Below are 25722 nucleotides of genomic sequence, written 5' to 3'. Positions count from 1 at the left end.
ATAGTGAGAGGCCCGCGTACCGCAAAGGAAAAAAAAAAAAAAAAGATGACCACAGTCAACCAAACAAACTCTTTTTCACTTATTTACATTTTTAAGTTTTTGTAGTTACTTAGACATGGCCTTATTAGGCTAACATCAGAGAACAGGCCATTTTGAGAGAGTAATTCCCTATGCAATAACAAATCTTCCCACAAGAGGCTGCTGAATTTATAAGAAAAAAATCTAGATATATGTGTAATATAAATTTAATGTGATTCTATTTATATTACAAACTTTTCATTTATTAATACAATCCATTTAAATCTAGGTCATCTTTCCAAGTGATTCAATTTCTTACTACTTATACTGCCCTAGTCATTAAAATACAGAGTATACACTGATGAAGGCAATTAGACATTTAACAAAAATTCAAACCATTACATATATTGATTATCACTTCTAAAGACATACAGAAATGGGTAAGTAAAATAGATTTTAATAGTTCAATGATAGGAATGTACTTTCTCATTTTTCAAAAGTTCTTCCTCTTTCAACTGAAAACCAAACAAACAGAAACTAATCTAACACTAAAAGGAATAGTTCCTAAGGGGGAAAAAATAAGAAAACTTCATATCATAAATTACTTTGGATAGTGAACACTTCTTTTTTTGAAAACAAACAAAAAAAAAGATGGTGATGATAATTTTCCTTTACTATTTGTCATTTTCTATATGTCTCTTGTTACTAGGTAATAGCTAAACTAAACAAATAATTATTTTATTTCCCATTCTCATCTATTAAAGTACACATGGTGGTCATATTTGAGGATTTTTCAGTCCCTAGGAAGCAGAACTTTAATATAACTCTGGAACAGTTTAATGCTTTTGCTGTATTAATACTATTTAGGTACTTTTTTTTTTTTTTTACCTGTAGCTATGACTGTCACATAATGCTTGGTAAATTGATGCAGAAAGTGATGCTGCTAGTGAATGAAGTGTGTGCACCTAAAACCAAAACAGCCACAATTACATTTTGTACTAACATTTCTACACAACAGTAGTATGTTAAAAATCAGAAAATACCCAGGAAACTAGCAATATCGTAAATAAAACTAGGTCCTACATGAGACTACTAACTCTACCTTAAAGCTTCTAAAATAAAACTCATCCAATTCAATATCCATGCTCACAACAAAGCTAACTGGTTCATATGCATCTTTATCAAATATTTATTACCGTGAGCCTGCCACTTAGCAGGCCCTAAGCAAAGTGCCAACGTTCACATTGCTGGGACTGTGTCCTAGCCTGCTAATGAATAGCCTAAGTAGTAATACTCAAAAAAAGCAGAACCAAAATCAGCTTGGAATTTTTAGAGCTTTTATTTAAAGTTGCCTTATGAAAACTTCTCCTTGATGAAACTAAAAACTTGATCTTATCAGTAAGAATGAATTAAATGTTTAGAAAGTATATCAATCACTGTCTGAAATGCTTAATTTTCCAGAAAGCAAGTAACCCACTTAGTACTTAGAAGTAATGCAGTCTTAGAATTTTAAATTTTGAAAGTTTAAAAATGATCAATATAATATAAAAACCACATCCTACAATGCCACACTGAATCAGCATTTTGAGACTCACACAATCTTAAAATTTGAAGGGATCTTAGAAATAGTTTCATACTTTTTGAAAGCTTATCCAAATTTCTAGGAACTAGAAATGTTTACTTAGAGCTTATATGCATTGAATGCATTTTCTGCATTTCCATATTCACCTATCAAATAATTTAAGTAATCTCTGCTAAAATACTGATACAGATTAATTCATGCTATGGATTAGAAGTCTCTAATAGGATGATATGACCAGTAAACCTTGGGTCCTTCAGAAGAATGTACTACCAGAGATTGAATGTGCCTTTCAAACAAAACAATTAAAAATAAAAATATTGGGGACCTGAAATGACATCAGCCACTGGAATTGGAAAAAGTACAGTACAAATACACTTAGGCTAGCACAGTGGAAGTCTGATCATCTCTCCAGATCCTGCCACACTCCCTACTGTTTCTTAGAATCTATCCATTTTTAAGTTTTCACCATAGGATATAGTTTTAATTTGGGGTAGTAACTCTGCCAAAACTCTAATTGCCCCAAACTATTCCACAGCCTCCAACAAAACACAGTCATCAGGGAGACAGTAATGAGGGTACTTTCTCTGGGACTATTTCTAATCAATCATGGTTCTCTCAAAGATACCCCCCTGCACTTATATTTTCATAATATCCTGGCATCTAAGCAAACAGTTATAAATATTTCTACTTAATGATTCATTTAAAGGAGATGGAGAATCCAAAGGAATATCTGGCAAGAATACTGTCTAGAAAATGAATTTTATTACCAAAAAAGTATTTGCCTGTCTTAAAGGAAGATAATAACTTTTCCACAAGTAAGAAGAAACTATCATATTAATTTCAGGTATACAGCACAGTGGTTCAATATTTTTATAGATTATCCTCCCCTTTAAAGTTATTACAAAATAATGGCTCTATTTCCCTGAGCTGTACAATATATCCTTGTTGCTTGTCTATTTTATGCTTATAGTAGTTTGTATCGCTTAACTTCCCTACCCATAATGTGCCCCCCCCACACACACACACACTTTGGTAACCACTGGTTTGTTCTCTATGTCTGGGAGTCTGTTTCTGTTTTGTTCTATACAGTCATTTGTTTCATTTTTTAGATTCCACATCTAAGTGATAACATATGGTATTTTTCTTTCTGTCCGACTTACTTCACTTAGCTTAAACTCCATCCAAGCTGTGGCAAATGGGAGAATTTCAAGAATGCTTACTTTCAAATTACATTCATTGGACAAATGGTCTTGAACTAGTCCGACTGAGAAGGTAGCAGATAAGAGTACTGTAAAATATTTCTTCTAAGTTCAAATTGGAAGACAAGTATAACACATTTACCTTCTCAGTATGTACAATACCAAATGATCATAAACTCTACATTACCTTCACATCTTCAATAGTGGGATGAGGTGGTGTTTTCATCTGAACAATAGTGTAAAGTATATCATGGATGTGATTATTTAAGTACAATACAGGATTAGCTATGACTGTTTTTGTTGAAGCAATACTTGCTGAAAGCAGAGGTAGGGTGGTAGGCAGTGGTAGTGGAGACTGGAGCTGCTTCACTGTAGTTTCCTGTGAGTGACAGGAGATTAGTTTTTCCGTAGTTAAAATGAAGGACAAAAAAAGCAATTAATAGGTATATGATAAAAATACTGGCAGTAAACATCTGAGTAAAAGCAATATGTTAATGTGCTTGCTCACTTATTCTACAAAAACTGATTGCATACCAGGTCCTATGCTTAGATGCAGAAGACGTAAAGATGAGTTTGACACAGCTGTGCTCTCAAGCTTTTAGCCTACTCCTAATTACCAAAACTTTTGTCTAAAAAGACCCATGCAGAGTGTAAATATGTGCCTCCCATGAATAGAGGAGCTAATCACATTAACATTAACCAGTAAAAAGAGCTTTACAACTATAAGTGAAAGTTACTGAAATTATTAAAATAACCAAGATTGAAAACAAAAGTAAAGTCAATACCTGCTGTGATTCTTGTAGCAAAAATTTGAGTTCCATCCTTACTGAGGCCAGACCACCACCTTGGGCCCCATGAAGGCTACAGTAACTAAGAAACACTCTGAGGAGATCTTGGTTCTTCTGCAACCACAACTTCCGTCTTTCCGCATGCTCTCGTTTAGCCTGTAGTCTCCGCCTTTCTATTTGGTGCCACTCATAGGAACCAATACCTGGTTTGTCCACCATTTCTTCCTGATGCAGAATATCACTCTCTACTGTGGAATACATTTTACTGGCATATTCTTTAATAACTGATTCATGATTACATATCTCATGCAAGGCAGCAATTTCCTTTTCAAGCCAGTTATAGAGTTGAAATCTGAGTTTTCCACCATCTACTTCATAACCTGTAGCCAATGTTCTTAGTTCAGTCATAAGGATCTTTAAACAAGCTCTGAATTTTAGTTGTTCAGCAATCACATCAACTTCAGAATCACCTTCAAGGCAATCCTGTTCCTGAGGAGTCAATAACACATTAGGGTCTGGGGCTTCCCGATCTTCTTGTCTATCTTTTTCCCTGACATCTGTGCTTTTCATTACTAAACCGACAGCATCTTCTTCCTCTTCTTCTAAGGCACCATCGTGCTCTTCACCCCAATCAAGAGTAAGAGGTTCCTCTTCAACTTTTACTATTGGCTGACTCCAGTCAATCTGTGATGAAGTTACGTTTGACCAATCAATTCCAGAACTTCTATCACCATCACTCAGAGTTTTTGATTCTGAAGGTACATCGTCCGTCTTTTTAGAAATGAAGTCAGGCTGATCTTTGTCTGAAGGTAAGGCAGACACTTTGGTAACTTTTGGAATTTTGGAGAGTACCTCCAAGGCTAAAACAGGACATCCAACTTTAAAATGAGCATTTGCTGTAGTAAAGAATAATTTTCTTTCTATGAGATTAATTTTATCAACAAAGTTCTTCTCCGTTTTGAGACCTAAGGTTGCCAAAGTTCCTTCAGGGGAGGCAAGGTTTCTTCGAATAAGCAAAGGATGAGTTCGAAGGTAGTTGTAGAAACTAAACACCACTGGGTTACAAGATTTGATAACTACAGAAATCAAACAGATACAATCACAAGGTATTATGTTAACTTGTAATTATATTACAAAAGAATAAAATATGTCAGCATTTCCTCAAAAAAAAAGGACACTTAAATATTAACCTAGGATTAGTTAAACTACGATATACCCACAAAATACAGCTAAAATAAAAAGAATTTCCCTGTTTTGCTATGGAGTGATATCCAGAATATATTAAGTAAAAGATACTAAACTACCTTTTATCTAAGAAAGTAAAGAGGGAACACATACACACATTCACACACACACACACACACACACACGTACACTTGTATTTTTTTAAATGGAAGGAGAACACACAATTTTTTTTTCAATTGGTCCCCTAAAAAAGGGAGGCAAGAACAGGGTAGAGAGACGAGGAAAGAAGCTAGATTTCTCTGAAAATACCTTGATTTTATTGTTTTTATTTAAAAACCACTTCAACATTTTATATAATTCTAAAAGAAAATTAATTTAAAAAAATTCACAATAAAAGCAAAAGCAAAATTAAACAAATTATTCTTTGTATCAAGTTGGTAGCATAACCACAAGAGAGGAACTATAAAGTGACTTAAAAATAAGTAATTTAAAAAAAATAAGTAATTTGACTGAACATCCTTAGTGGGATATACTATCAAAACAAAAAGAACTGCAAAGAGGGAGACCTTCAAGATGGTGGAGGAGTAAGACGTGGAGATCACCTTCTTCCCCACAAATACATCAAAAATACATGTGCATGTGGAACAACTCCTACAGAACACCTACTGAACGCTGGCAGAAGACCTCAGACCTCCCAAAAGGCAAGAAACTCCCCCACGTACCTGGGAAGGGCAAAAGAAAAAACAGAGACAAAAGAATAGGGACGGGACCTGCACCAGTGGGAGGGAGCTGTGAAGGAGGAAAAGTTTCCACACACTAGGAAGCCCCTTCTCGGGCAGAGACTGTGGGTGGCAGAGGGGCGAAGCTTCGGAGCCACGGAGGAAAGCGCAGCAACAGGGCTGCAGAGGGCAAAGCGGACAGATTCCCGCACAAATGATCGGTGCCGACCAGCACTCACCAGCCCGAGAGGCTTCTCTGCTCACCCGCCAGGGCGGGCGGGGGCTGGGACCTGAGGCTCGAGCTTCGGAGGTCAGATCCCAGGGAGAGGACTGGGGTTGGCTGCATGAACACAGCCTGAAAGGGGCTAGTGCGCCACAGCTAGCCGGGATGGAGTCCGGGGAAAAGTCTGGAACTGCCTAAGAGTCGAAAGACCACTGTTTCGGGGTGTGCGAGGAGAGGGGATTCAGAGCACTGCCTGAACGAGCTCCAGAGATGGGCACGAGCCACAGCTATCAGTGCGGACCCTAGAGACAGACGGGCATGAGACGCTAATGCTACTTCTGCAGCCACCAAGAAGCCTGTGTGCAAGCACAGGTCACTCTCCACACCTCCCCTTCCGGGAGCCTGTGCAGCCCGCCACTGCCAGGGTCCCGTGACCCAGGGACAACTTCCCTGGGAGAACACATGGGGAGCCTCTCAGGCCGGTGCAATGTCACGCTGGCCTCTGCCGCCACAGGCTCGCCCCGCATCCGTACCCCTCCCTCACCCCGGCCTGAGTGAGCCAGTACCCACTAATCAGCTGCTACTTTAACCCCGTCCTGTCTGAGCGAAGAACAGACACCCTCAGGAGACCTCCACGCAGAGGCGGGACCAAATCCAAAGCTGAACCGCAGGAGCTGTGCGAACAAAGAAGAGAAAGGGAAATCTCTCCCAGCAGCCTCAGGAACAGCAGATTGTATCTCCACAGTCAACTCGATGTACCCTGCATCTGTGGAATACTTGAACAGCCAACGAATCATCCCAAAATTGAGGTGGTGGATGCTGGGAGCAACTGTAGATTTGGGGTTTGCTTTCTGCATCTAATTTGTTCCTGGCTTTATGTTTATCTTAGTTTAGTATTTAGAGTTGATTATCATTGGTAGCTTTCTTTATTGATTTGATTGCTCTCATCCTCCTTTTTTTCTTTTATATATATAGATTTTTTTTTTCCTTCTTGTCTTTTTGTGAGTGTGTATGTGTATGCTTCTTCGTATGATTTTGTCTGTATAGCTTTGCTTTTACCATTTGTCCTAGGGTTCTGTCTATCCATTTTTTGTTTGGGGGGTTTTTTTAGTATAGTTTTTAGCACTTGCTATCACTGATGGATTTGTTTTTCTGGTTTGCTTGCTCTATTCTTTCTTTCTTTTATTATTACTTTTTAATTTTTTAATAATTATTTTTTATTTTAATAACTTTATATTATTTTATTTTATTTTTCTTTCTCTGTTTCATTTTTTCTCCCTTTTCTTCTGAGCCATGTGGGTGACAGGGTATTTGTGCTCCGGCCAGGTGTCACTCCTATGCCTCTGAGGTGGGAGACCTGAGTTCAGGACACTGGTCCACCACAGACCTCCTGGCTCCACGTAATATCAAATGCAAAAGCTCTTCCAGAGATCTCCATCTCAACGCTAAGACCCAGCTCCACTCAATGACCAGCAAGTTACAGTGCTTGACATCCTACGTCAAACAGCTAGCAAGACAGTAACACAAACCCAGCCATTAGCAGAGAGGCTGCCTAAAATCATAGTAAGGTCACAGACACACCAAAACACACCCAACGGACGCAGTCCTGCACACCAGAAAGACAAGATCCAGCCTCAGCCACCAAAACACAGGCACAAGTCCCCTCCACCACGAAGCCTACACAACCCACTGAACCAACCCTAGCCACTGGGGGCAGACACCAAAAACAACGGGAACCACGAACTTGCAGCCTGCAAAAATGAGACCTCAAACACAGTAAGTTAAGCAAAATGAGAAGACAGAAACACACAGCAGATGAAGGAACAAGGTAATAAACCCACCAGACCAGACAAATGAAGAAGAAACAGGCAGTCTACCTGGAAAAAAATTCAGAATAATGAGAGTAAAGATGATCCAAAATCTTGGAAATAGAATGGAGAAAATACAAGGAACGTTTAACAAGGACCTAGAAGAACTAAAGAGCAAACAAACAGTGATGAACAACACAATAAATGAAATTAAAAACTCTCTAGAAGGAATCAATAGCAGAATAACTGAGGCACAAGAACGGATATGTGACCTGTAAGATAAAATAGTGGAAATAACTACTGCAGAGCAGAATAAAGAAAAACAAATGAAAAGAATAGAGGACAGTCTCAGAGACCTCTGGGACAACATTAAATGCACCAACATTCGAATTATAGCGGTCCCAGAAGAAGAGAAAAAGTAAAGGACTGAGAAAACATTTGAAGAGATTATAGTTGAAAACTTCCCTAATACGGGAAAGGAAATAGTCAATCAAGTCCAGGAAGCACAGAGAGTCCCATACAGGATAAATCCAAGGAGAAACATGCCAAGACACATATTAATCAAACTATCAAAAGTGAAGTACAAAGAAAAAATATTAAAAGCAACGAGGGAAAAACAACATATAACATACAAGAGAATCCCCATAAGGTTAACTGCTGATCTTTCAGCAGAAACTCTGCAAGCCAGAAAGGAGTGGCAGGACATATTTACAGTGATCAAACGGAAAAACCTACAACCAAGATTACTATACCCAGCAAGGATCTCATTCAGATTCAATGGAGAAATTAAAAACCTTACAGACAAGCAAAACCTAAGAGAATTCAGCACCACCAAACAGGTTTACAACAAATGCTAAAGGAACTTTTCTAAGCAGGAAACACAAAAGAAGGAAAAGACCTACAATAACAAACCCAAAACAATTAAGAAAATGGTAATAGAAACACACATATTGATAATTACCTCAAATGTAAATGGATTAAATGCTCCCACCAAAAGACAAAGACTGGCTGAATGGATACAAAAACAGGACCCATATACATGCTGTCAAAGAAAGACCCACTTCAGACCTAGGGACACATACAGACTGAAAGTGAGGGGACAGAAAAGAGATAGTCCATGCAAATGGAAATCAAAAGAGAGCTGGAGTAGCAATTCTCATATCAGACAAAATAGACTTTAAAACGAAGACTATTACAAGAGACAAAGAAGGACACTACATATGATCAAGGGGTCAACCCAAGAAGAAGATATAACAATTGTAAACGTTTATGCACTCAACATAGGAGCACCTCAATACATAAGGCAAATACTAACAGCCATAAAAGGGGAAATCCACAGTAACACAATCATAGTAGGGGATTTTAACACCCCACTTTCACCAATGGACAGATCATCCAAAATGAAAATAAACAAGGAAACACAAGCTTTAAACAATACATTAAACAAGATGGACTTAATTGATATTTATAGGACATTCCATCCAAAAATAACAGAATACACATTCTTCCAAAGTGCTCATGGAACATTCTCCAGGTTAGATAATATCCTGGGTCACAAATCAAGCCTTGGTAAATATAAGGAAACTGAAATCATATCAACTATCTTTTCCAACCACAATGTTATGAGACTAGATATCAATTACAGGAAAAAAATCTGTAAAAAATACAAACACGTGGAGACTAAACAATACACTACTTAATAACCAAGAGACCAGTGAGGAAATCAAAAAATTCTTAGAAACAAATGACAATGAAAACTCAAAGACCTAAAACCTATGGGATGCAGCAAAAGCATTTCTAATAGGGAAGTTTATAGTAATACAATCCTACCTTAAGAAACAGAAACATCTAATATAAACAACCTAACCTACACCTAAAGAAATTAGAGAAAGAAGAAAAAAAAAAACCCCAAAGTTAGCAGAAGGAAAGAAATCATAAAGATCAGATCAGAAATAAATGAAAAAAAAATGAAGGAAATGACAGCCAAGATCAATAAAACTAAAAGCTGGTTCTTTGAAAAGACAAAAAAAATTGATAAACCATTAGCCAGATTCATCAAGAAAAAAAGGAAGACTCAAATCAATAGAATTAGAAATGAAAAAGGAGAAGTAACAAGTGACACTGCAGAAATACAAAGGATCATGAGAGATTACTACAAGCAACTGTATGCCAATAAATGGACAACCTGGAAGAAATGAACAAATTCTTAGAAATGCACAACCTTCTGTGACTGAACCAGGAAGAAATAGGAAATATGAACAGACCAATCACAAGCACTGAAATTGAAACTGTGATTAAAAATCTTCCAACAAACAAAAGCCCAGGACCAGATGGCTTCACAGGCGAATTCTATCAAACATTTAGAGAAGAGCTAACACCTATCCTTCTCAAACTCTTCCAGATTATAGCAGAGGGAGGAACACTCCCAAACTCACTCTACAAGGCCACCATCACCCTGATTGCAAAAGCAGACAAAGATGTCACAAAGAAAGAAAACGACAGACCAATATTACTGATGAACACAGATGCAAAAATCCTCAACAAAATACTAGGAAATAGAATCCAGTAGCACATTAAAAGGATCATACACCATGAACAAGTGGGGTTTATCCCAGGAATGCAAGGATTCTTCAATATATGCAAATCAATCAACGTGATACACCATATTAACAAATTGAAGGAGAATACCATATCATCTCAATAGATGCAGAGAAAACTTTCGACAAAATTCAACACCTATTTATGATAAAAACCCTGCAGAAAGTAGGCATAGAGGGAACTTTCCTCAACATAATAAAGGCCATATATGACAAACCCACAGCCAACCTCGTGCTCAATGGTGAAAAACTGAAACCATTTCCACTAAGATCAGGAACAAGACAAGGTTGCCCACTCTCACCACTCTTATTCAACATAGTTTTGGAAGTTTTAGCCATAGCAATCACAGAAGAAAAAGAAATAAAAGGAATCCAAATAGGAAAAGAAGTAAAGCTGTCACTGTTTGCAGTTGACATGATACTATACATAGAGAATCCTAAAGATGCTACCAGAAAACTACTAGAGCTAATCAATGAATTTGGTATAGTAGCAGGATACAAAATTAATGCACAGAAATCTCTGGCATTCCTATACACTAATGATGAAAAATCTGAAAGGGAAATTAAGAAAACACTCCCATTTACCATTGCAACAAACAGAATAAAATATCTAGGAATAAACCTACCTAAGGAGACAAAAGACCTGTATGCAGAAAATTATAAGACACTGATGAAAGAAATTAAAGATGATACAAATAGATGGAGAGATATACCATGTTCTTGGATTGGAAGAATCAACATTGTGAAAATGACTCTACTACCCAAAGCAATCTACAGATTCAATGCAATCCCTATCAAAGTACCACTGGCATTTTTCACAGAACTACAACAAAAAATTTCACAATTTGTATGGAAACACAAAAGACCCCGAATAGCCAAAGCAATCTTGAGAATGAAAAACGGAGCTGGAGGAATCAGGCTCCCTGACTTCAGACTATACTACAAAGCTACAGTAATCAAGACAGTATGGTACTGGCACAAAAACAGAAAGATAGATCAATGGAACAGGATACAAAGCCTAGAGATAAACCCATGCACATATGGTCACCTTATCTTTGATAAAAGAGGCAGGAATGTACAGTGGAGAAAGGACAGCCTCTTCAATAAGTGGTGCTGGGAAAACAGAACAGGTACATGTAAAAGTATGAGATTAGAACACTCCCTAACATCATATACAAAAATAAGCTCAAAATGGATTAAAGACCTAAATGTAAGGCCAGGCACCATCAAACTCTTAGAGGAAAACATAGGCAGAACATGCTATGACATAAATCACAGCAAGATCCTTTTTGACCCACCTCCTAGAGAAATGGAAATAAAAACAAAAATAAACAAATGGGACCTAATGAAACTTAAAAGCTTTTGCACAGGGCTTCCCTGGTGGCAGAGTGGTTGAGGGCCCACCTGCTGATGCAGGGGACGCGGGTTCGTGCCCCGGTCTGGGAGGATCCCAAATGCCTTGGATGGGCTGGGCCCGTGAGCCATGGCTGCTGAGCCTGTGTGTCCAGAGCCTGTGCTCCGCAACGGGAGAGGCCACAGCAGTGAGAGGCCCGCGTACCACAAAAAAAAAAAAAAAAAGCTTTTGCACAGCAAAGGAAACCATACACAAGACCAAAAGAAAACCCTCAGAATGGGAGAAAATATTTCCAAATGAAGCAACTGACAAAGGATTAATCTCCAAAATTTACAAGCAGCTCAAACAGCTCAATAACAAAAAAACAAACAATCCAATCCAAAACTGGGCAGAAGACCTAAATAGACATTTCTCCAAAGAAGATATACAGATTGCCAACAAACACATGAAAGAATGCTCAACATCATTAATCATTAGAGAAATGTAAATCAAAACTACAATGAGATATCATCTCAAACCAGTCAGAATGGCCATCATCAAAAAATCTAGACACGATAAATGCTGGAGAAGTTGTGGAGAAAAGGGAACCCTCTTGCACTGTTGGTGGGAATGTGAATTGGTATAGCCACTATGGAGAACAGTATGGAGGTTCCTTAAAAAACTACAAATAGAACTACCATACGACCCAGTAATCCCACTACCGGGCATATACCCTGAGAAAACCATAATTCAAAAAGAGTCATGTACCAAAATGTTCATTGCAGCTCTATTTACAATAGCCAGGAGATGGAAGCAACCTAAGTGTCCATCATCGGATGAATGGATAAAGAAGATGTGGCACATATATACAATGGAATATTACTCAGCCATAAAAAGAAACGAAATTGAGTTATTTGTAGTGAGGTGGATGGACCTAGAGTCTGTCATACAGAGTGAAGTAAGTCAGAAAGAGAGAGACAAATACCATATGCTAACACATATATATGGAACCTAAGAAAAAAAAATGTCATGAAGAACCTAGGGGTAAGACGGGAATAAAGACACAGACCTACTAGAGAATGGACTTGAGGATATGGGGAGGGGAATGGTAAGCTGTGACAAAGTGAGAGAGTGGCATGGACATATATACTCTACCAAACGTAAAATAGATAGCTAGTGGGAAGCAGCCGCATAGCACAGGGAAATTAGTTCGGTGCTTGTGACCACCTGGGGGGGGGTGGGGGGGTTGGAGGGAGGGAGACGTAAGAGGGAAGAGATATGGGAACATATGTATATGTATAACTGATTCACTTTGTTATAAAGCAGAAACTATCACACCACTGTAAAGCAATTATATTCCAATAAAGATGTTAAAAAAAAAAAAGAAACTACAGGACAAACAATCCGACTTCTTTAGCAAATAAACTGGGGGAGGGGGAGGGGGTAACTAAATATGGATCAAAACAGACATAAGAGTCACCTCAGCCAATCACAATATATAGGCATCATATGGATCTTGTTTCAAATTAATCAACTGTATAAGGTTTTGAGAGAACCAGGGAAATTTGAAGACTGAGTATTTAATTACTAATAAAATTGTTATGTGTTATAACAATGACATGTGTTATTGTTTTTTAAAGAGTCCTTAGTTTTTAGAGATGCATGTTGCAATATTCACAGATGAAATGATCTGTTGTGTTTGCTTCAAAATGAATCTATACAATATTGAGATAGGGAGGGTGTGGAAAGGATGGGAATATATATATGGCTCGAGGTTGGTTATGAGTTGATAACTACTGAAACTGGATGATAGAGTCAGAGACTTTCATTATATCATTCACTCTTTTATGTATACATAAAATTTTCCCCAATAACACACAACCTTTTAAAAGTTAACCTGGAAAAGATTAAGAAATAAACAGAATCTTCCTTCTGTAAAAATGTGTACATTTTATTAAAATTACTTGGGTAGGTCAGATATTTTTCTTCTAAAGGTTTTATTTCCTTTCCTTTAAATAAATTTAAAAATATTTACAGTAGTCCCTCCTTATCTGCAGTTTTGCTTTCCATGGATTCAGTTACCTGAGGTCAACTGAGGTCCAAAAATATTAAATGGAAAATTTCAGAAATAAACAATTTATAAGTTTTAAATTGCGAGTGGTTCTGAGTAGCACGACAAAAATCTCGCTCCATCCTGTCCAGAGTATTCCACCCATTAGTCATTTAGTAGCCACCTGGATTATCAGATCCACTGTCACGGCACCACAGTGCTTGTGTTGAAGTCACCCTCATTTTATAATACTTAATAACGGCCCCACGTGCAAAAGTAGTGATGCTGGCAGTTCATCTATGCCAAAGAGAAGCCTAAGTGCTTCCTTTAAGTGAAAATTTGAAAGTTCTCTATATAATAAGGAAAGTAAAAAAATTTGTAAGCTGAGGGTACTAAGATCTAAGGTCAGAATGAATCTTCTGTCCGTGAAATTGTGAAGCAGGAAAAAGAAATTCATGCTAGTTTTTCTGTCACACCTCAAACTTCAAAAGTTATCGGCACAGTGCATGGTAAGTGCTTAGTTAAGATGGAAAAGGCAATAAATTTGTATGATAAGATTCTGAGTGAGAGAAACAACATCTTTCATTACAGCATATTGTTATAATTGTTCTATTTTATTTTACTATTAGTCACCGTTGTTAATCCCTTACTGTGCCTAATTTATAAATTAAACTTTATCATATATATATATTTAAAAAACATAGTTTATATAGGATTTGGTACTACCCACAATTTCAGTCATCCACTGGGAGTCTTGGAACATAATCCCTGTGGATAAGGGGGTACTGTGTATTAAAATATTATATTTCTTTTTTGTAAAGAAGAAGTAAAAATTGAGCCTGAATCTCTTTAATCATGTAAGCTCTTTTAATGTTTAAAAATAATATGTAATAAAAATAAAAGGCTAGAAAATTATAACTATGGAAAGTACAAAATGAAAAGTAAAAGCTTGTATCTCCCCACTCCTATTCCCAAAAGATAACCAGTGCCGGTAGTTTCTTGTGATTTGTTCCAAAACACAAAAAATGGAGAGGGAGTGGGAACCAGACACAGTACGTGTGTGCACACACGTGTGTATATGTACGACATATATACATAAAGTGCAACAAGAACCATATTGTTCTATATCTTAGTTTTTCACTTAATAATACAGCACATATTAACACATCACTCTACCCCATTTTTAATAGCACACTGTTTCTATAGTACGGATATATTATAATTTATATAACTATTGTATTGATGAATATTTAAAATGTTCCATTTTCTAAATTATTGCAAACAATGCTACTAGATACCTTCCAAATGCTTTTAAAAATCTAAATTATTTGGTATAACTAAGAGTAAAGAAAGTTCGCCACACAAGAATAAAGTTTTTGTAGGCCCATACACTAAACCAACATGTGTAACAGCCAAAATTTACACTTTTTTAGGAAACCGGCTATTATGATACATAGAAAGAGCTGTGTGATGTGGAAACATTCTGTATGCTTCAGTCTAATATATATGAAATTAGAATAGTATGGTAATCTTATATGCCTTGATATATAGCTATGAGAGTAAAAATGTGTGTGAAGTCTTCTTTTACTACTCAAATTATTATAACAAAATGCTAGATTCAATTATAGATAGTAAGTGACTAAACCTTTAGCCGCACAAGAAATTTTGATACTAATTTCTCAAAGTTGAAAAGTAAATCTGGTAATGATCGGTTGTGTGTGTGGGGGGTGTGTGTGTGTGTATTATCTAAGTGAACATCAGTTCAGAAACTGTCTTCTTTTAAAAAAGAAAAAGAGAAATCCACAAAATGTTCTACCTTGACGTTCATCATCCTCCTTTGGTGTTTGTTCCAATAACGTGTCCAAGGCTCGGGCATAATCTTTCATTACCCAGTATGCAAGACTACGTAAGAAAGGATCAGGATGTAATCTTTTGCAATCGAATCCTGAGGCATCCTTTTGGCAACCCAAAATCTTCTGATTTAGGATGGATATATAAGTGGATGAAGTCTCAAAATCAGATTCATATAAACGGGCAATTACCATGGCTAGCTGGATATCTTCCATTTTTTCAAGACATACCTATAAATTTAAATATTAAGAAATACTTATTTAATGATAATTATTTAGAGATACGAAATATCCAACTGATATCCTGAAATTATCCACTATTTATATTCTCACAGTGGAGGGAAGAGGTCCAGAGGTTGAGACAGTGAAGGGTAGTTATATGCTTGCTTGAAAGGAGATTAAGGAATAGCAGGAAGATTAAGAAACTAGAACTTAGTAGTTTCCAGCCTAGAAAGATCATTTATAAAAAATGCATAAAATGAAGTATATCAACACCATCTCAGACTTAGATCAATTCAAATAACATTCATCTTTAAATTAAATACCACTTATGACATCTAAATTTATGTACATCAGTTCCTGTTAATTTCCAAATATATTTCCATATAAACATAATTATTACTATTTTAAAAGAATCTTCTACTTACATAGCAAATAACTTAAGAAATAAAGCCACATACTCTATTCTTACTCTGAGTTTATATTCTAAAGTAGCTACTCATCTGAGAATCTGAGGTCATGCAGGCAATATGAGCATCTCTCACTCAATCAACATTTCTCTTCTTTGCCTGAGTATCTTCTAGGATAAGCTTCCCATTTCAAAATTATAAATATTTGTTACTTTAAAAACTCATACATCTGAGATAATTCTGAAAATATGACTAATTCTAAACATAAAGTACTTTCACTTTGTTGGATATTTCCTATTTTTTCTATGATATATCATTTCCAATTATGTTTTTCCTTCACCTGTTTGGATTATTCACTATAATAATAGGTATCCTAAAAGGAATATCTCATAAACAACAGAAATATTTGTAATTATTCTCTTAACCAGCTACCAAGATTGTGTATCAAAAAATGTGAAGTTTTATCTCTTCCCATTCACCTTCCAATATCTAAGACTATATTTCAAAACAGTATAAACTGCAATCTCAGTTCCTTATCTATGAATTTCATTTAGACGAAAAAGAACTTAAAATATCTGCCTGTCTACACAAAGTAAGGAGATTGTGACCTATACATACTTAAATAGTTCAGAATCACAAGATGGTCAGGAAAAAGATATTCATAAACCATTTTTCCATACACTTATACTTGAAATACTTATCTTGAAATGCAATATTCTCTATATAAAATTTTTCATTTATGTTTCTACATGTATTTATTTATAATTCCATTATCATTGTGCTACTATTTAAGTTAGTAATCTCTGTAGTTATTCTCTACCCTCTATCCTTACAAACATATGACCAAACATTACAGTCTCCTCCATGATCTTCCCAGGTTTTCAAGCTCTTACAGGTATTTCATAGCATGTTTTCTTAGTTATACCTCAATGGCATCTTTCAATGAACCAGCTAACAAGAAAAAAGCAGCAGATTGTTCAAAGCGTTGTTTTCCAAGTAAAGAGAAAGCGTTTTTCAAAGCGGCTTTACGCCATCTATCTTCATTAAAATTGTGGCTGAAAAATGTTGTCATTTTTTCATCATGCTGTGACCTGGGAACCAGAGCACAAACATCAGTGGTTAAACCAAATTTAAAATAGTTTTAATCCTTTACAGAATATATGAAAATAGAAAATGAAAACCTCAAACATCCATCTAAAAGAAGAACAATAACAACTTTAGTGGTAGGTATTTGTTATTAAGCTTCTCTTTGTTTCTTCTAATAAGGAGAAAACTCAAAATACCTTAAGTATACATGAATAGGAAGCAAGTGCACTCTTTACTTTCCAAAGTGTTTTATCAACTTATTTTTAACAATATCCCACTCTTTAGGTTAAGTTCAAATGATATTCTATTTGTTTTGCAGATAAAGGAATCAAGGCACAAAAAAGGAAACTGATTTATCTAAGTACTTTCAAAAGCATTATGTTTCTGAGTCACAGCACAATCTTCATTCCATTAAACCATATTAAGTGTTGAGGAAATTTACCTAAACAGACCCCACACTATTGCTTTCTTCTTCATTGAAAGGTAGAATAATGCAGCATCCAAGGCATCATTGTTCCTTTGAAAAGAAGCTTTGGCAACCTAAACAGTCAATAAAAAGTTATACTGAATTAACTAGTTGATAAACAAATTACAACAATTAATGCTTCCCTACTACTTCCATGGATGACACAAACTATGCAGATGGGAAGAGCTGACTCTATTCCACAATCGCCAGTAGCTTATAATACATGCTCCTAGAAACAACCCTTTGTATACCAGTAATTACAATAAAAATAATAACAGCAACTAGTATTTACTGACTACTTACCATGTACCTTTCACTTATCTTACTGAATCACCACGATCCAAGAGGTACTATTATTATCCCCATTTTACACATGAGGCGACTGAGACACAAAGAGGTTAACTGAATTGCCTAAGGTCACACAGTAAGTAAGGGGTGTAAAAGGGATTAGAACCCAGGTAGTAATAAAACTGTCTAAGATAGGAAACAATAAAGAATGCAGAATATTTGATAGGTAAGACCTTTTCTTTTCTTTTTTTTTTTTCTGGCTGTGCTGCACACCTTGCAGGAAGTTAGTTCCCCAACCAGGGATCGAACCCGGGCCCCCAGCAGTGGAAGCACAGAGTCCTAACCACGGACCACCAGGGAATTCCCAGTGAGACCTTTTCTTGAAAATTAGACATATTAAATTTCTTAATGTTTTGTAAAAGTTAAAATGCTGACTTCTATGGTATGTATATGTGATTTCACATTTTAAAGCTCTCTCAACTAATACTGATACGGACAACTGTAAATAAATATCAGTTATACTCACGCACATGCATACACACACATTTTGAAAAATACAAAAATTAATGTTTTAGTTTTTTTCTTTAAACATAATTTTCCAGTATTTTTTAAAATTAATTAATTTATTTATTTTTGGCTGTGTTGGGTCTTTGTTTCTGTGCGAGGGCTTTCTCTATTTGCGGCAAGCGGGGGCCGCTCTTCATCATGGTGCGCGGGCCTTTCAATGTCACGGCCTCTCTTATTGCGGGGCACAGGCTCCAGACGCGCAGGCTCAGTAGTTGCGGCTCATGGGCCTAGTTGCTCCGCGGCATGTGGGATCTTCCCAGACCAGGGCTCGAACCCATGTCCCCTGCATTGGCAGGCAGATTCTTAACCACTGCGCCACCAGGGAAGCCCTCCGGTATTTTTCAATCAAATTCTGACAGTTCTGAAGGACTGACACATTCTTTCTGGCATGTAATTAAAATACAGGTGGTTGAAGCTCCATTATTTTGAAGGGCTTTCAAATTTTAGTTCTTAGAAATTCCATGAGAAAAAGCCTTAATGAATACATAATTCCCCTTGTACCATAACTGATAACCTCCTTTGAGCCATATGACCAAAGTTGCTGAATTTATAAAGAACCAATCAACTCAATGTAAGTTTAAAAATTATTAAGCCAGTAACACTGTTGTACATAATCATACGGTTTTGAATACAGTACCATACAGACCACATATTTCTCAAAGATACTGATATAACCTCTGCAAATAACTAAGTTGAGAGGTATAACGATTAAAAACAATGGATGTTTTATTAATGAACACTGACTGATGGTAGAGCAGGAAGCCACCAAGGCATGGTAAAGAGGGGTAAAGACACCTAAAATCACATCACCAAAATGCTTTTATTCCTCTTCCCCTTTTTCAGTATTTTCTCTGCCTTCAATCATTTAACTTAGTACTTCAATGTTTAATAATTCTTACAAGAATTTTTATTCATCTTCAGCTAATGAGTTTTTGGGCTGGCCAAAAAGTTCCTTTGGTTTTTAAGTAAAAATAAAATACACATTTTTCATTTTCACCAAGAATTTTATTGAACAACGTATTCACTGTTTTGTTCTACTACCTTCTGCCAGTTTTCAAGCAACTTCATAATTCCATCTTCCCAAAACTTTTTATCTTTTTGAGCAAAGAACTGTTCCAGGTGCCTTTTACAGTCTTCCAGGGAATGGAAATATTTTCCATTAAGAGAACTTTGTAAAGACCAAAATACATGGAAATCCGAAGGTGCAATGTCTGATGAATATAGCAGATGAATCAGAATTTCCCAGCCAAGCTGTAACAGTTTTTTCCTGGTCATCAAAGAAACATGTGGTCTTACATTATCCTGATGGAAGATTATGTGTTTTCTGTTGACTAATTCCAGATGCTTTTTGTCAAGTGCTGCTTTCAGTTGGTCTAACTGGGAGCAGTACTTGTTGGGATTAATCGTTTGGTTTTCCAGAAGGAGCTCATCATAGAGGACTCCCTTCCAATCCCGCCATATAGATAACATCACCTTTCTTGGATGAAGACTGGCCTTTGGTGTGGTTGGTGGTGGTTCATTTCGCTTGCCCCATGATCTCTTCCATTACACATTATTGTACAGTATCCACTTTTCATTACCCATCACAATTTGTTTTAGAAACGGAACGTTTTTGGTACCTTTCAGTAGAGAATCCCATGAGGAAATACGGTCAGGAAGGTTTTTTTCGCTTAACTTACGTGGAACCCAAACATCAAAGCCATTAACATAACCAAGCTGGTGCAAATGATTTTCAATGCTTGATTTGGACATTTTGAGTATGCGGGCTATCTCCCGCGTGGTATAACGTTGACTGTTCTCAGTTAATGTCTCGATTTGATCCCTATCAAGTTCAACTGGTCTACCCGACCGTGGAGCATCGTCCAGCTTCTCGAGAAATCTCCAGCACAAAACTTCGCAAACCACTTTTGACATGTTTGATTAGTCACAGCGCCTTCTCCATACACTGCACAAATCTTCTTTTGCGTTTCAGTTGTGTTTTTACCTTTCTTGAAATAATAAAGCATAATATGCTAAAAGTGTTGCTTTTTTCCTTCTATCTTCAATATTAAAATGGCTACACAAAAATTCACCAATTCTGATAAGCGTTTTTTAAATCCGTGCTGATATGACAGCTGTCACAATACAATCTAAAAATTTGTTTCGAATGAAGTTGAAGACAACTAAGTGCTACTAGAGCCAGCCTACAGAAAAAAACGAATGAACCTTTTGGCCAACCCAATATAACATATATTTCAAGGGAAAAAATTTTACATTTCCTTTCGATTTAATTTTAAGAGATAAATTACTTGTGGAAATAAATCATACGTATATATCAGAAATACTCAATTACAATGACACAACACACTGATGACAAGAAACTGAAGAGACTTTGTAGAACATTTCAGATAAAATATGTCCTCCTCTTTTTCCATTGCTTTGGGATATGAAAAAAAATTAATGGGGACTTCCTGGTGGTCCAGTGGTTAGGACTCGAGTGGTGCTTTCACTGCCGAGGGCAAAGGTTCAATCCCCGGTCTGGGAACAATCTTAAGATCCCACAAGCCATGTGGCGTGGCCAAAAAAAAAAAAAATTAACGTAGATATTGTGTAATTTATATGCTATAACAATTAATTTCCCTGTACATCAGAAACTACATCTCTTGATTGGTATGAGAACAAATTCCTTCTTACATCTGCCTATTTTGAGAAGAGAAATACTTATATATTATTGGCAGCCTTACATGTAGCAGGAAAATGACACTTTTACACTTACATTTCAAACTGTGATGTGAGGACCATGAACACCAGAATCACAGGATGCTAATTCAGATGAAGATGCCACAGCCCTACCACCTCCAACCCACTAAATGAAAACTTCTGAGAGTGGAAGTGAGGGATGTATGTTTCAAACAAGTTTGCCAGGTGATTCTTCAAACACTAAAATTTAGAAACTACTACTGTAGAGGAATAAATTCCTCTTGGGGGAAATGAATTCATACTCCACAAATGTAGTATCATTAATCGTACTTCTGAGAATTTCAATGGACTCCTAAAAGTAAACAAAACAATGACAATCCCACTCTCCTAATCACGACAGAGTAGAAAGGGCACAGACTAAATCTAACACTTCTAAATGATGGGAGTTTGGGCTGGTTACCCAATCTCTCTGAGTCTTAGTTCTATCAGGTGGAAAATCGAGATGGTAACATACAGCTGACGAGAAGATTATATGAAATAATTTATGAAAAGCAACTAGAACCAAACCTGGTACACAAAAGGTGCTCAATAATGGTTAGTTTCTGCAACACTGAAAGAATTTTCAGCTTCTACTAAAAATTTTTTCACAATTTTATTTTCTACTAGAAAACTGATTCCAAAACCCCATTTTAAAATTTATAGCATGAGGGGACTTCCCTGTTGGCGCAGTGGTTAAGAATTCGCCTGCCAATACAGGGGACACAGGTTCAATCACTCGTCCAGGAAAATCCCACATGCCGCAGAGCAACTAAGCCCATGCGCCACAACTACTGAGTCCACGTGCCACAACTACTGAAGCCCTAGCGCCTAGAGCCCGTGCTCTGCAACAAGAGAAGCCGCTGCAATGAGAAGCCCGTGCACCGCAACAAAGACCCAACGTAGCAAAAACAAAATTAATTAAATAAGTTAAAAAAGAAATTTATAGTATGTGTCATTTGCTGCCATAGATATGTTCTTCAAGTGCACACAAATCAAAACTTTTTGAATGGTATTTTAAAAGTGCACAGGAAGTTTGGTATTTATTAACCTAGCCATGCAGAGAATCTTTTATATAAAAAGAATGATTTGGGACTTCCCTGGAGGTCCAGAGGTTAAGACTCCACGTTTCTGTGCTTCTACTGCAGGGGGTGCGGGTTCCATCCTGGTTGGGGAACTATGATCCCGCAAGCCATGCAGTGCAGCATGCATAAATAAATAAATGAATGAATGAAGAGAACTTTTTTTCTATGTAATGTATGTAACTGACATACACTTTGTATTTTCTTAAACTAGGATGCACCTCAACTGATAGCAGAAAATATCTGTTCCATACATATTATATACTTAGTATATATGGCAAAAGACAATTGATATACTGCTTGGACATTTTATAAAGGTCAAGTTTTAGTTTTAAAGGTCCAAAAATTTTTATTTAAGAAGTTCTCAAGATCTCAAGATGCACATACTAATCCCTCACCACAGGTTTTCTGGAAGATAATACCTTTTATGCTTTAAGAAAAGACTTAACTTCAAAATCCAATGAAGTAAAGTTACCTTTTCAATGCATCTTCGAAGAGTGTTAATATTCCTCACCCACCAACCTATTCCCATAGCTCTTAACTCAGACCACTGAGGGTCCCCTCTCTGAATTGCCGGAATCATATTAATCAGCTCTTCCTCAGCCTCAGAATGAAAAGCCCAGGCAAAATGGCAAGTAGACACACCTAAATTAGAAATACAAAATAATAAGTTTCAGAACTATACCAAAACAAAAACAGAACCAATTTTTTACATAATCATGTATTTATTCATTCTGGAGAGAATTTTCATGCTGAAAAAAAGTATCAAAAGATTTCATCATTCAGGATTTTATAGTATAAGCTTCTACATACGAGATCACCGACAGGATACACAAAACGAAAATCTTTCTGAAACGTATTCGCTGCAAGAATAGAGACACTAAAACTTAATTGCTGGAAAGAAAGATATTTGAATATCAAGCCGTTCATATGTACGTACACACACCAAACTGATCAAGAGTAAAAGCTCTGGTCAAGTCAAAATATGTTGGTCCATGTACGTGGATGTTGTTTCACAGTGCCACTTGCTTGCAGACCATATCCTTCAGTACTGGATATGGAAAACTGCCCCATTCATCCCTCGGGCCAAGGAGTTACATATCACTTCAAAGCAAGCTTTAAACTTGATGAGAGTTCTGGGGAAGAACAGTCAAGAGGCACATTCCTCTGTCTTTGGTGCCTCAGTTAAAAAGAGTTTAAAGCGGCCTAATTACTGATGGCATATGGCAAACACTTTTATGCCCTGGTAAAAGACTGACAGGGATCTAGGCTGTATTTAGAGGCAACAAATACGGTTTAGTGACACCCTCAGTGAGTCTGTCAACAGTTGAACAACTGATAACACTTTACTCCACTTAGAGCAGGTGAAGAAGAAACATGAGAGAAGCGAACCAAGGAGTGATGTTAGATAGTGGGAATGCCACTGGGAAGAACCCCAAGGATCCCAGGAAAGAAGCCAGGCTAGTCGAATCAGCCATCTATTAGAATCCCTTTGGAAACAAAGAAATGCCGGAGGTCAATGACAGTCTGATAGCCACATTACAACACAGGACTCCCAATGCTGTAAGGCTATCAATATTACCACATATAATTTTTTTCATTAACAACTACTATATAGATTTTCCATATAGTTTAAAGCTTTTCTAACAATGACTGCTTCCCAACAGTTCCTTTGGAAATTATTAAAAAAACTATTAGGACCATTTTAAATAATAATCTTAAGTCTTTTATTCCTCATTGCTAACATTTATATACTGTGTTTGAAATCATATCACAAAATCAATGCAACAAGCCTTAACTGTCACTATAAATTTAGGGGGAAAATGGACAAAACTTAAAAACATCAACTTGTATTTTTTCAGAACCTAAAAAGCAGATTAATTCTCTATTTAAATCTGTCTGATTCAAGAAATAATCACTGAATGAAATAACTATAAAAAAACTAACACTTTGCTTTAGGAATTGCTATTATAAGGCAATGCAAAATGCACACTTTTGCTGATATAAAAATTTTAATATTAAGTAACAATATAAAGTATATTCTATACCCTTAAATGAAATTTGGTTGATGACATTTTTGGTATGACTAAAAGGAAACAAAAATATACACAGACATGTCAGAGGAATTTGGTTCAGAAAGAAGATGAAGAGATCAGTAACTCTATTTGGAAATCTAACTACTAGAAGTGTAAAAAGGTATTAGGAAGGAAAAACAAGGGGCACCAGCAGGCACTTATTTTTATTTGCCTACCAATGGCAGGCTATTCTTTGCAATATATCTCTGTTCTTCTTAGCTTGTCTACTAGCTACTTAAGTTTTTCCCCGGACCATCACCTACAATAGCAGTCACTTTTCTCATCTCCAATGTTTTAACTGTATCAAAGGGAAAATGGAATTTGACAAAGCTTTAGAAATTTGAGGTGTTTTAGGTCTCCCTAGGCAATATACACAATTGTCATTAAGTGATTCAGTACCATATGACCATCATTTAAAACTAAAATTTTAAAACTAAAATTTGAGATACCACTTTTTAAACCTATTCCAAATGCCATAGATTGTTTTAAATGATAATATCAAGTGTTGCAATGAGTTGAGTTTTGGCATCATCAAATACTGGTTCTGGGACTGTAAATGAGCATGGTCTTTCTGAAAGTCACAATATTTATCAAGAGTTAAGAATTTTCAGGGGAGAGGGGGAAGATGGCCGAAGAGTAAGATGTGGAGATCACACGTGGAACAACTCCTACAGAACACCCACTGAACGCTGGCAGAAGACCTCAGACCTCCCAAAAGGCAAGAAACTCCCCACGTACCTGGGTAGGGGAAAAGAAAAAAGAATAAACAGAGACAAAAGAATAGTGACAGGACCTGCACCAGGGGAAGAGAGCTGTGAAGAAGGAAAGGTTTCCACACACTAGGAAGCCCCTTCCTGGGCGAAGACTGCGGGTGGCGGAGGGGGAAGCTTCGGAGCCACGGAGGAGAGCAGAGCAACAGGGGCGCGGAGGGCAAAGCGGAGAGATTCCCGCACAGAGGATCGGTGCCAACCAGCACTCACCAGCCCCAGAGGCTTGTCTGCTCACCCGCCGGGACGGGTGGGGGCAGGGAGCTAAGGCTCGGGCTTTGGTCAGAGCACAGGGAGAGGACTGGGGGCGTGAACACAGCCTGAAGGGGTTAGTGCACCATGGCTAGCCGGGAGGGAGTCCCGGGAAAAGTCTGGACCTGACGAAGAAGCAAGAGACTTTTTCTTCCCTCTTTGTTTCCTGGTGCGCGAGGAGAGGGGGTTAAGAGCGCTGCGTAAAGGAGCTCCAAAGACGGGCACGAGACACGGCTATCAGCATGGACCCCAGAGACGGGCCTGAGAAGCTAAGGCCGCTGCAGCCGCCACCAAGAAGCCTGTGTGCGAGCACAGGTCACTATCCACACCTCCCCTCCCAGAGCCTGTGCAGCCCGCCACTGCCAGGGTCCCGTGATCCAGGGACAACTTCCCCGGGAGAACGGATGGCGCGCCTCAGGCTGGTGCAATGTCATGCTGGCCTC

The 25722-nt window shown here is 37.2% G+C and overlaps 1 protein-coding gene across 1 annotated transcript in view; it reads right to left on the bottom strand.

Annotated features, from left to right (window-relative positions):
- DMXL2 (Dmx like 2) overlaps positions 1 to 25722 on the bottom strand; it is a 162396-nt gene that overhangs the window by 25681 nt on the left and 110993 nt on the right. Inside the window, exons 20-26 of the mRNA XM_060005975.1 lie at positions 22661 to 22830; positions 17510 to 17607; positions 16907 to 17072; positions 15319 to 15583; positions 3585 to 4663; positions 2987 to 3178; positions 907 to 983 (exon numbers count right to left, since the gene is read on the bottom strand). Coding sequence (XP_059861958.1) covers positions 907 to 983; positions 2987 to 3178; positions 3585 to 4663; positions 15319 to 15583; positions 16907 to 17072; positions 17510 to 17607; positions 22661 to 22830 — 2047 coding nt within the window. The remainder of the gene's footprint in view (positions 1 to 906; positions 984 to 2986; positions 3179 to 3584; positions 4664 to 15318; positions 15584 to 16906; positions 17073 to 17509; positions 17608 to 22660; positions 22831 to 25722) is intronic.

Source organism: Delphinus delphis, chromosome 2 (genome assembly GCF_949987515.2).
Source record: "Delphinus delphis chromosome 2, mDelDel1.2, whole genome shotgun sequence".
Taxonomy (NCBI): Eukaryota; Metazoa; Chordata; class Mammalia; order Artiodactyla; family Delphinidae; genus Delphinus; species Delphinus delphis.
This window is presented reverse-complemented; position numbering and strand designations above follow the sequence as displayed.